Source organism: Catharus ustulatus, chromosome 2, assembly GCF_009819885.2.
Source record: "Catharus ustulatus isolate bCatUst1 chromosome 2, bCatUst1.pri.v2, whole genome shotgun sequence".
Taxonomy (NCBI): Eukaryota; Metazoa; Chordata; class Aves; order Passeriformes; family Turdidae; genus Catharus; species Catharus ustulatus.
In genome coordinates this window covers 31,772,815-31,784,118 of record NC_046222.1, presented here as the reverse complement: position 1 = coordinate 31,784,118, position 11,304 = coordinate 31,772,815, and the positions used below count along the sequence as shown (strand labels likewise).

Here is an 11,304-nt window from a genome sequence, read left to right as displayed (position 1 = left end):
CAGTTGTGACAGAAAAATGACTCACAGGGTCAGGTAGGAAACCAGATCAGGGTTAAAAATTAGGTTGTTTTTTTTTTTAATGTGGAGTTTGGTTGCAGATCAACTATCATCAGAGATGAGACTTGGGGAGGAGAGAGATTTAAAGCACTGTGGTAACCAAATGCAAAGTATGTAACCATAGCATGCACAGTGTTTCCCTCTTTTTTGTGCACTGAGATCTTCATCAACTCTCAAGTCACTGCCTTCTTTCCAGGTTCCACATATTTTATTTAATTTGCTCCCAAACTAAAGTGTATTAAGCCAGTTTTCACATAGAAACATAGGGCAAAGAAAATAGGGTGTTTCCAACACAGCAGGGAAGAGGAGAGCTGGAACAATTAAGTTTTCCCTATGGAGGCAGAAAATTCAAGTTGCAGAGTCAGAGCATACTAGGAGGAAACCTGCTTTGAGGCATCTGTAGAAAGAAAGAGGAAAGAAAAGGCAAAGTGCCTGATGAATTTTTAGGAAGGAATCTGCGGAATAAGAGATCTTATGTGATGAGTTGCAGCATCTTTTTATCATTGATATAGGCATTTCCAGTTGTACTTAGATTTGGGATGCTGTGATGGCTGTATGGAAATGAAATAAAAAGAGATAATTTTAACCTTCCATGGTATGCTCAAGCCTTAGTCTACATTGAGATTAATACCTAGGCTAGAAACTGTGCCCACAACTAGTAAGTAGATCCCAATTCAACCTGTAGTCCAGAAAGACTCTACCTCACATGACAGGATTAAATGCAGAGCAGAGATGGGATGCTTTGCCTGCTTACCACCAGTTCTTTGCTCTGTTCCAGCTGGAAGCCTGTTAACACTAACCTGAACTGCAAGGGAAAGCGTATTCTCTTGCCGTGCGGTCATCTGTAGAAACAAGAGGGAAGGGGTGGTGAGCTGCAGGACTGCATGGTAGGGCAGTGCCAAACTCCTTTCTCTATAGCACAACCATCCCACTACCTTAATTTGTCACTCCTCAGACTGTGAATGCCAGAACAAAGAAATGTCTCTAGTGGGTCAGGCCAGCAATCTGTCCCCCCAACATGTAACCCATACAGCTGTAAAAGATCACTGTGATACCTTCTAATGCAAGGACATTTTTGGTAAATAAACACAGCATGTTCTGATAGCCTTGCTTATTTAGTGATAATTAGTATTTTCAGTCAGATAACACTCTTTAAATTGTAAGCATTAAGCAAAAAAATTCTTGTACAGGATGAAATAGTAGAGAAAGAGCATACTAGGGAACAAAATTTAGTTCTATAATAGCTGGATTTAGAAGTGTCCTTTTCTTGCCACGGTGGGGAAGGGGGAACAAGAATGGAATTTAGTATATGACAAGTAGTGCTGCTTATCTAAAGTCCATAGGCAGTTTTTCCATTTTGTTCTCAAATTTAAAAAAAAAATTCTTAATGTTCCATCTGCTGTTTTATCTCACACTGAGCACAGAATAATCAGAGAGACTCAAAGTATCATAAAGATCTCTCTTCTCTGTGCTAATAATTCATTTAGAGCTTTAAAGGGTAACAAATTATTTTCCTATTATCCTCCGAGACATGGCAGGACACAATGGATGGTAGAATTCTTACACTGTACATGAAATCCATAGAACTAAATTCTGCCTTCTAGTGGATCAAGGTAGCACTATGTAATATTGATTTTAAATAAGTGCCTAAGTATTCTCAAGAGAGCTGAAAAGCTGGAGAAGTCATGGCAAATTGTCAGAGAAGTCTTCTAGCTTGAAGATAGAAGAAGAAAACAATCGTGGAACACATAACACACCACAATGTAATCATAATGCCATGCAGCCTCATCTCAAAAATTTTTTTAAGCAAATGGCTACTTGAATATTGAAGTTTTGTACAGAGGAAACCCAAGTTTGAAGCTGCAGGAGGATGTGCATTTGAATAAGAGAGTTAAAGGGAATTAGGGTCACAGACATAATTATGTCTGAGTGGGGGATACAATAGCTACTTTACATCAATGTCAGTGAAATCTTACCTGGCTTATAGTAGTCATAGACATGCACTGTTGCAGCTTTCAGATTCTGCACTTCAACATCTTGTTCCACTGAGATGTTAAGCTTCAGAGAACTCTCACCCAGCTGGAGAGAAGAATGGAAGTGAGCAGAAATGCACTGATTATCTCAAAATCACCTACTTACTAACTTTACTCCTTCTGCATCAGAGGGGTTTTTTCCTATCTTTCCAGGTTCTTCCACCCTCTTCCTCTTCTGTGAAACATTTTGCCTGCTTGACCAGACTAGTGATTTGTATTTCTAATCTGCAAAAGTCCCCATGCAAAGTACTTCAGTTGCTATTACTTGAATGGGCAGTTCCCTGTGATCTTCCTCTTACCTCCTCCAAGTAGATTGTGATTTTGTCTGGTTTTATCTCTGTCTTTTTCACGAGGGGTACCTTCTCCAGCTGTATAGGAAGGCAAGAGATGAGCTTGGTTAACATCAGCTTATTTGCCTTCCCTGTTTCACAGCATGTTTGGTATTTGTCAGTGAACCACTGTTGACAAAAGCACCTAGCCTAGCCTGAGGACTAGTCAGGTTTGCCTTCCTCGGCATTGAGATTGTTGGGAGCACATCAAGCCTTAGACAATATTTTTCAGTATCCTTGTGCCATGTTCCTACTTTCATCACTTGTAGCAAAGGGAAAACAGGTTAATATGAGGCTATGTTGAATCTTCCTAGCTATTGTATGGACCACTGCAGCATGTTGTTAAACAACTCTATGGGATTCAACACCACTTTATGGAATATCCCTAAAAATGGCACCAGTAACTGCTAAGGGGCCCTATTCAACCCAGGTGATTCTAACTAGGTGCTTTTGCATCATCTCTCTGACCTCTTCCTGTGTATGTTATCCTCACTATGAACATGAAAAACTGCACAACCACTTGTGCAAGTGGAAAGCTGCCATAGCCTGTTATATCTGCACCTGTAATTACCATTCTCTGACACTTCTTAAATGTTTGGATATTTCTGACTGAGATACATCTGGAAAAGAAATTTTGATATCCTCAAGGAAAGCCAAAGGAAAAGTCTTACCTCTTTCACGGAACTCTGAACAGGAATAAACCCTGACAGCATCTCCACCTCTACCAGGGCCATGTTACTTGTCCCACGGTCCCCTACATATCTGAAGGGGGTCAGGAGAGAAGCAGTTAGATGTGGAAGGCTGCACAGCATTTATAAGAAATACTAATAGATACTTCTAAACTTTGCCCTGCCCTAGAGTGATATGAAAGCTCAGCAGCATGTCTAAATGTGGCACAAAGGGACAAAAAAGTAGTTCCCATCTAGTCATTCAATATGAATGCAGACTGTGCAGCAAAGCATTACGGTTCATGTGGAAATAATATGGCTTCCAGTTGCCCTCTCCAACAGGTGGAAATTACCTTTGCTGTTACAGGCTGAGAGTGGAAATGTTGCTATTGTTCTCTTTCAGTAAGGACAGTAAGGCATGGAGAATATGGATCAAGAATCTCATCCTCATCCTGACAGATGCAGGCAAGTGAAATATGGATAGGGACTGGAGTCCCCTGTCTAGTTCCAGCAGAGATTCACATTCAGGGGGATGCACCTCAGGGCTGTTTCATCCCAGGATGCCAAGCATCCCCCAAAATGGGAGCTCAGCTGCTGGTGCTCTGGGGACTGCTGAGCTGCTCCGTGCTGGCTGAGATGGTTGCTGTGGTTCTGCAAGACACTACCAGTGCACTGCCGTGTTTGTCCAGGCCTTGATTCTCAGTTAATGATCTTCTTAGGATCCATGGCAGAGAGTCATCCTGTGTCTCTGATTCTGAGGCTTTCATGGGGTTCTAGTCATACAACTGGGTTCATACCTTTTTCCACTGAAGAAAGAGCCTCAAGGGATCTCATACCTGACACACACATGGATGTCAAATTCTTTCCTGACACCATCACATCCTCTTGGTATTGTTTCCACAACCAGGACAAAGACCTCTTCTGTTTTTGGTGGTGGGATGTTATAGTACAAAGTAGTCTGGTGGGGGAGAAAACATCTCTGTGAAGTGCCCCAGAGTTTTCCTGAGTAAAGCATTACCTGTGCCTCCAGCTTTAATGGATTGGTAACCAGAGGCTAACACAGCTGGACTCACTGGCTAACAGTTGGACTCAGATGCAGTTTCTGTTCAGAGATGTGCTGTTTAGCACATTGCATCAGATACACCGGTCAAATGCAACCCAAAACTTGGAGACTCAGCTATCTGTGTGTGATTCAAAGGCCTCATTCACTCTCATTAAAAAATCGCTGTTAAGGTTCAAGGAAGCACATTAGCTAAAACACTGCCCCACAAGGAGAAAGAAGTGTAGCTGTTAACTCTTGACATAGGTCTCAAGGGGAAAATACTGGTAAAACAATTATAATAGCTTAAGAAAGAAGAACAAAAAATTGGAAGAAGACAACTCAGCAGGTGGGATGATCACACTTATCCAAAGAGCAGCATAGGCCAATCTTCCTCCACCTGCCTGGTGGAGACTACTGCCTTCCCAGCATGTGCTCATCAGATGTCTTATGCTCATTGACTGTATGCAAGTGTAGCTAAGCAGTATGGTTCTAGTTACCTCCTACACACATGAACAATTAATAATTGCTGTGTCCTCTTGACTACACACTGCTTGCAGATTCTCTGTGTCGTAAGATTCTCTGTGGGCATCATCTGAAGTGACCCAGCAAAAAAGGTTTACACAGGGACTTGAGTTCTTTGCTGCATGAATGGCTCACAAGTGAATGACTATCAAAACAGCGAGAAGAATAAGATGTATCCTCCTGATGGACCAGTTGTGTTGGTGTACTGGAATAAGATCATAGTACCACAACACTCCTCATCTCCGCGTGTGACAACAACCCAAATAATTTTGTGTCAGGAGATATACAATGTCCAGCTCCTGAAGCAGTGGCATCAACAAGACACATTCAGAATAGAAGCAGGTACTCTTCTGTGTCTCATGATTTTTTGTGACTCCTGACTTCAGATTTACTGGTTTCTTAATAATGACATGCCTCTGTAGGATAGGACAGCAAAGCTGAGACATTTCTGAGAAGATACCAGAGATGGTTACATGAAACCCTGTCAACAAAGTCCACCTGGGTACTTTCAAGTTTGACATGATTCTGCCTAGAAGGCAAAGTCCTACTCAGAACTTGAGGCTATAATACCTGCTTAAAGCCAAACCTCACTTCAGTAGTCAGAGGCAAAACCTGAGAGCCCTATTCCTTAGGCATACGCACCTGGACATACACGCAGCCGCTGCCTGTCGCTTGCACTGTGTAGGTCCCTGTGTCTGCAAGGAGAGATGCCTGGTGCAGGACCAACTTGTTGTTCCTGTGCACGTGGAACTCCAGTGGAGAAGCCCCCTTTCCTTTCACTGCCACCTTGACATCTCTGATCTCCTGAGGAAGCAGGGCTGCATACTGAGCGAGGGCCTGCAGGCTGACAACCGTGTCCTGGAGGGAGAGTCAGAGTCACTTTGCTGCGGGGCCATGCAGGACAAGACCCAGCACACCAGTTCAGGGACTGCAGAGAACTACAGTCCTCATGGCCCTGATTCACACTCTTACACAGGCAGGCTCTGTCCCACTAAGTGCATAGCTAGGGTCTATGCCACGGGCAGCAGGATGATTTCTGTTACCTGGAATGGGCAGCTTGTGAGCTCTGGGCTTAGCAGTGCCAGAGACCCTGGGTAATCCCAATTAAACGACACAGAGAAGAGTTTCCCCATGGCACTCCCTTTCCCAAACACAGCTCATATACCTTTGTCTGCAAAGGACAGGTCTACAGTGACATGCACACGAGAGATGTGCACATCACTCCAGGAACAACCCTTTCCCCCATGATTTTCCCTGGTTTGTTACCTGTGTGGAAGCAAATCCTCCGAAGGCATTTCTTTGTGTACTGAGCCAGCGCACAAGCTTGCTCACTGAGGCTTCACTGGGTGACAAGTCTGATTTGGAGACATGAGCCAGGATAATGTAGGCTACTGTCTCAATCTTGGAAGAAGACTTTTCATCAGCAGATTGTGATATCAGTAGCTGTGCTGATGGGGGAAGAAATACGTGGAAGAGAAGAACTGTAGAACCCTGTATATTCAAAGTAATGTCTCCAAGCTTCAGCATTTTTGCTGTTTCTGCATTTGCCTAGCATAGAGTAACAGGACCCCCTGTGCTGAAAAGCTCTAGGACTCATTTCCAGTCACTTGTACCTATTGTACAAGAACTGCTCAGTCTTTGAGGGTGAATTGCTGTCAGGCTACTGGAGGAGAAAGACTACCCAACTTACTTCGCTGGCATCCTCACTATGCAGTGCATAATGAAGGACAATTTAAGCAAGAGCTGGGCTCCCACTTCAGATCCAAGCTCACAAGCACTGAACACATCTGAGCCCAGCTGAATATTTTGCTGCAATGGTAGTAGAGGACTAAACAAATTCAGCTAAGAATTTAGCTTAATTGTATGAGGCTTAATTGTGTAGAAATCTTCTGCAATGGTACAATTGTGAAAACCTGAAATGCTTTTAAATTCAAAGTCATTTTTCAGAACAAACCTTCAGTTTTGAAAGAAGAACCACCAAATCACTTGTTTGCATAATACCAGCCTCAAGACTTCAGAATTTACCTAAGGTCCTCTACAGAGAACTTTCATTATGTTTATCACAGTGGAAGGTTTTTTGCCTTGTTCCATGTGTATTATCACAGAGGCAGCTCTGAACAAGCACTACTCTGAATTTGTGCTAATCTATTCCTTCCAGTTTCCCCACTGGCTGTCCTGTGAAGCCAGCTGGCAGCCTGTGTGGCTATGTAGTGAGCAACATGCAGCACTGGTAGCAAGTCAGACTGAAAAATCCCCTCCTCTTCATTTTTTTTCTGTTATTTTTCAGCCCCCCATGTAGTTCACCACACTGCCAGATAAGCAAATGTGGGGAAGAACTTACTTAAACCAATTTAGGTAATATTACCAACAGTTTAACCATAGGCTTAGATGCTTTGAACACCCATCCCAGCATCCTCACTCAGGACAGAAATCTGTTTTCCCCCAAGCTTATGAGACAAAAGGAAGAACCAAGCTCAGCAGCACAGCAGTAAAGGTCCACCCACCCAAGGGCCCTTAGCTGAGTAGAGCAGCAATGGGGAAGCAATCAAAAGGTTCTAATTTTTCAAGTAAATGTCATGACCAGCACCTGAACAGACATGGTGAAACAAATTTGCTTTGCAAGATCTCTTGTACTGTGTATTAATTGCTGAAGAATTACAGGAGCATCATGACACAAATAAGCATTTTAACTGCACAAGTTAAGCATGGATCACCTTTGCTACTTTTGATAAGAAATTGTTTTCCTGGGTCTGAGAAAACTAGAGAGTATAATAGCTTGAATAAATTATGATTTTTTGACACAACAGGGTATTTGTGAATAGCTAAATTTCCCAGAATGCTACAATTAAATGCTATAGATATCAGACCTTGAACACAGTCATGATCTCTAGGACCCCTAAGCAACAACATACCAGTCTCCTTCTCTATCATATCCAGCAGCTGCTTTCTCATCTCCATGTCCTTACTCAGCGTGAAGACATAAGCCATCAAAGCCTTGACATAAAGGCTTGTCTCATCAAGTGTTACCTTCTTGAGGCAATGTAATGCATTATCCAACATGGTGTCCTGAAAAAGGAATCCAAACCAAGTCAATTTCCTCTGACCAAATGACATTTGTAGTGAACATCTATCCCAGACACATCCTTGATGTATTTTAGTGCTAGCATCTCTCCCAGGACTGTAAAGTGTGAGGTAGAGTCGTCAAAGCATCACTGACTGGGGGTTGAAAGCAAAGGTGTGCTGGACTTGTCATTGGGATAGGGGATTGCTACTACACTGGAGAATCCAGCTGTAGGAAGTGTCTGGTAACATGCTGGCTCAGAATTATCAGATACACATGCTGTGGGTGTCTGATCCTGAAGGATATAATGTTTTTAGAACTGTACCATTAAGCCTGGAATATCAGTTCTTATTTTCTAGAATAGTCTACACTTGTCTTGAAGATCACTGCTTTTATTTGGGGGGAGGGGGGACAGTGCGTATCTTTTTTTTTTTCCTCCTTTAGCTCTGTTGATCAGTTTAGTGAAAACCATTCCCTGTCCCTGCAAGCCCTTTGTTATTTTCAGACACAATTGTTTCCCTTGAGATAAGCTGGTAAAAGCAAATGCTCTGCTTTGCTGCAAATCAGGCCATTTATGTTAAGAACTCCTCACAAAGTTAAAATTTTCATGTTTACTTATTATGTGGCAAGGTGAGAATGACAGAGCCTTTCATCAACCCAGGCTGGATACCCCCTGAAGCCCCAAACCAGGGCAGGAATGAATAGTGGAGCATGTTCCCAATCCCTGCAGGAGTTCAGGTGTGACTTACATTCCTCTCCAGATGGAGTTCCACCAGTGCAGCAGCAATATAGGCTGTTAATGAGATTGTATCATCCACACCACCCTGCAAGCACACAGACAGTCATCAGAGAAGGACAAAGACAACCACTGCTTGCCTGTAGTTATACAGCCCCAAAAACTGCATCTGAGAGGGTACAGCAATGTGCTTCTAGGCATTCTTGGACAGGAAAGCCCTGCAGGTTCACTTGCTGAATATTCTGAAAGTTTGCTGTGGAGGGCAATCTCAGCCATGTTGTTCATACAGCCTAGACATCTCTTCTCATAGAAGGGTATGAAGTAAACTGTAAAGCAATTTATTTTATTCATGTTACCACTGTACACTTGAATAAAGTTTTTATGATGCAGGATTTGCATACAAGAAGTTATGCAAGTTCACATATAAGTCATCTGACTTTGAGACAGTACAGGTTAATATGTGTTAAACAGGTTTTCAGTAGCTGTTTTTTCTCAGAGGACATTCATTCTTGGGGAGGTTCTGCTTACATCCTCAGATATGAGATTAGAATGCATCTAAAATGAGATGCTAAGAAGCATCATTCACACCGACTAGAAGAAACTTTGTAAATGTGAGGCAGGTGGAGGTTCAAAACCTATTCCAAAAAGTTCTATTCAGATAGAAAGCTGAAGGTGGGATATTAATGACAGTCAGACAAGGATGAACACTCTACAGGTACACTGTGGTTTTATTTTGTACTGCATCCAAATTTTATGAAAAAAGTGTAACTCTTTGCTTTATGAATGTAGCAGCCTGTTTTCTTTCATAAATTTGCCTTGTACTTAATGTGGGCAATTTTGTAATCTGACCAGAGTGGATTATTTGTACCTTTACAAGGCAATGAACCCAAGTATTGCCATACTGCACATGCACTGCTCAGTATCTAAGCTCTAGGGCATGAGTTTGGCATATTTCCAGCTACACTGCAGGGATCATTTGGGGGATGCCAAGCTCCATGAAGAGTCATATTTTTGTGGCAGTGGAGGGACAACTGTGTCTCCAGACAATCCTGTATTAGAGCACATAAAGTATTGTTCACTGTAAGGTGAGGGAGGATCCAGCCAGGGTATTCTAGACAAGTACTAAAATATAAAAACACTTCTCATTTCCCTGTGCCCTTGCAGTGCCTTGGCACAATTAGCTGTGCTGTCTTTTGGCTAGAGTGAAAATTAGGAAAGCCAGCAGAGTCTAAAACCTCACACAGAGGAAATGACTGCTGGTTTAAGCCATGTTTTTCATTGAGCTCTGGGAAGATGCGCTAGGCCATGGGGACTCTGCTTTGTGCTACTGTTCACAGTGGAAAAGCTGAGGAAGCTTCCCTGTGCCTCACATGGAGTTCCTCCTGCTCCCATGCCCAAGTCTGGTAGCCATACCTTCAAGTCATTGTTGAAGAGCTTCCCCACACTCTGGAAGCAGCCACTGGGCAGCTGGTGCTTCTGCAGCCAGCTCAGAGCGCTGTGCACGTGGTCCTGGTCGATGTAAATGTGAGAGCTGGCCTGTCCAAAGGACCGGGCTACAAAAGCTGTCAGCCTGTGAGCAGAGCATGGAGCAAGCCCATGTCACAGGAGATGAACCAGCAAAGGCCACACGCTTAGGGTGACAGTAGCAATCCTGGTCACTCACCACGTGTTGCCCTGCTCATCCCCTTTCCCAAAGGCACTGTAGGAGCCATCATCGTGTTTGTAGAGCAGCTGGCGCTGGTAACCTGTGACAACAGGACGTGGCTGATTGTGAGCACCTGTAGCACCTCAAACTGTGTCCTTGCCATGGGAAGATTGCTCCACAGCAAGAGGCTTCACCAGGTCCTACAGTTAGAGCTGCTGAGACAAGCACACCCCCCCAGAGCTCTCCTGCATCCCACAGCATCCGCGTGACAAGAAGCAGTGGCACAGCGCTGCTGACGTGGCCATGTGGTTGCTCTGCATCACTGGAGCTGTTTGGAGCAAGTGCTGTGGGTACTGCTGTGGGTGCTGTGGGTACCTGCCCTGCTGCTTTGCAGAAGGGTGACATGCTCAGCCACCTCATGGCTCCCCATGTCCCAGGGAGCTGGGAATAGAAAGAGCAGTAGGAGTGAGGAGGAAGGCTTTTCCTAGAAGAGACACAAATGAAACCCTAATTGCTGTTCAGCATTTCTCTTAGCCCTGTTGGGACTCAAGAAAGAACTTTTTATGGGATGTACAGGAGGCAACAAGGCCATACCTGTTGCTTCACTGGAGCTCTGAGGGCAGAATCCTGTCTGCATCTGTTTGCTCTCCCTCAACCCTCCTCATGACCTTTTTGTTTACTCTTTGTCTTTCCTCTCTGCCACCACCATTCTCTTGGCAGGGCCCCCTCTCCCAGATACATATACAGTAATTTCACGATTACAAGCCGCACCTAATTATAAACTGAAGGTCCAGGTGTCGGCAACATTTCGTTCTTTGTCCATATGTAAGCCACACCGGATTATAAGCTGCACTCTCGTTCGCAGCAAGGATCCCCGTGCAACTTTCACAAAGTTGCCAATTAGTAACAGAATCGCGGGATCGCGGCGTTTACTGGCTCAAGGCCAGGCGGACCCAGCTCGCGGCCACCCCTCTGGGGCCAAGCTATGCCTGCCGCCGCTCAGCACCGCCCCCTGGGGCGGCAGGCTCGTATTTCCGGGGCCAGGACAAATTTCTGAACTTTGTTCATATATTGGCCACATCTGATTATAAGCCCCACTTCCGAGTTGGGACCAAAATTTTAGTCAAAATGGTGCAGCTTATAATCGTGAAATTACTGTACGTGTTCTCAGTACATGCTTGCAGTACCACAGAAAAAGGAGGAAAAGGAAG

General features: G+C 44.0%; 1 protein-coding gene across 1 annotated transcript in view; it reads right to left on the bottom strand.

Moving 5' to 3' along the window:
- Positions 1 to 387: 387 nt before the first annotated feature.
- Positions 388 to 11,304, bottom strand: part of LOC116992092 (alpha-2-macroglobulin-like protein 1) — a 28,814-nt gene continuing 17,897 nt past the window's right edge. Inside the window, exons 26-37 of the mRNA XM_033051293.1 lie at positions 10,112 to 10,193; positions 9,862 to 10,018; positions 8,462 to 8,536; positions 7,564 to 7,717; positions 5,918 to 6,099; positions 5,294 to 5,509; positions 3,924 to 4,045; positions 3,091 to 3,181; positions 2,390 to 2,458; positions 2,034 to 2,136; positions 858 to 899; positions 388 to 454 (exon numbers count right to left, since the gene is read on the bottom strand). Coding sequence (XP_032907184.1) covers positions 429 to 454; positions 858 to 899; positions 2,034 to 2,136; positions 2,390 to 2,458; positions 3,091 to 3,181; positions 3,924 to 4,045; positions 5,294 to 5,509; positions 5,918 to 6,099; positions 7,564 to 7,717; positions 8,462 to 8,536; positions 9,862 to 10,018; positions 10,112 to 10,193 — 1,319 coding nt within the window. The 3' untranslated portion in view covers positions 388 to 428. The remainder of the gene's footprint in view (positions 455 to 857; positions 900 to 2,033; positions 2,137 to 2,389; positions 2,459 to 3,090; positions 3,182 to 3,923; positions 4,046 to 5,293; positions 5,510 to 5,917; positions 6,100 to 7,563; positions 7,718 to 8,461; positions 8,537 to 9,861; positions 10,019 to 10,111; positions 10,194 to 11,304) is intronic.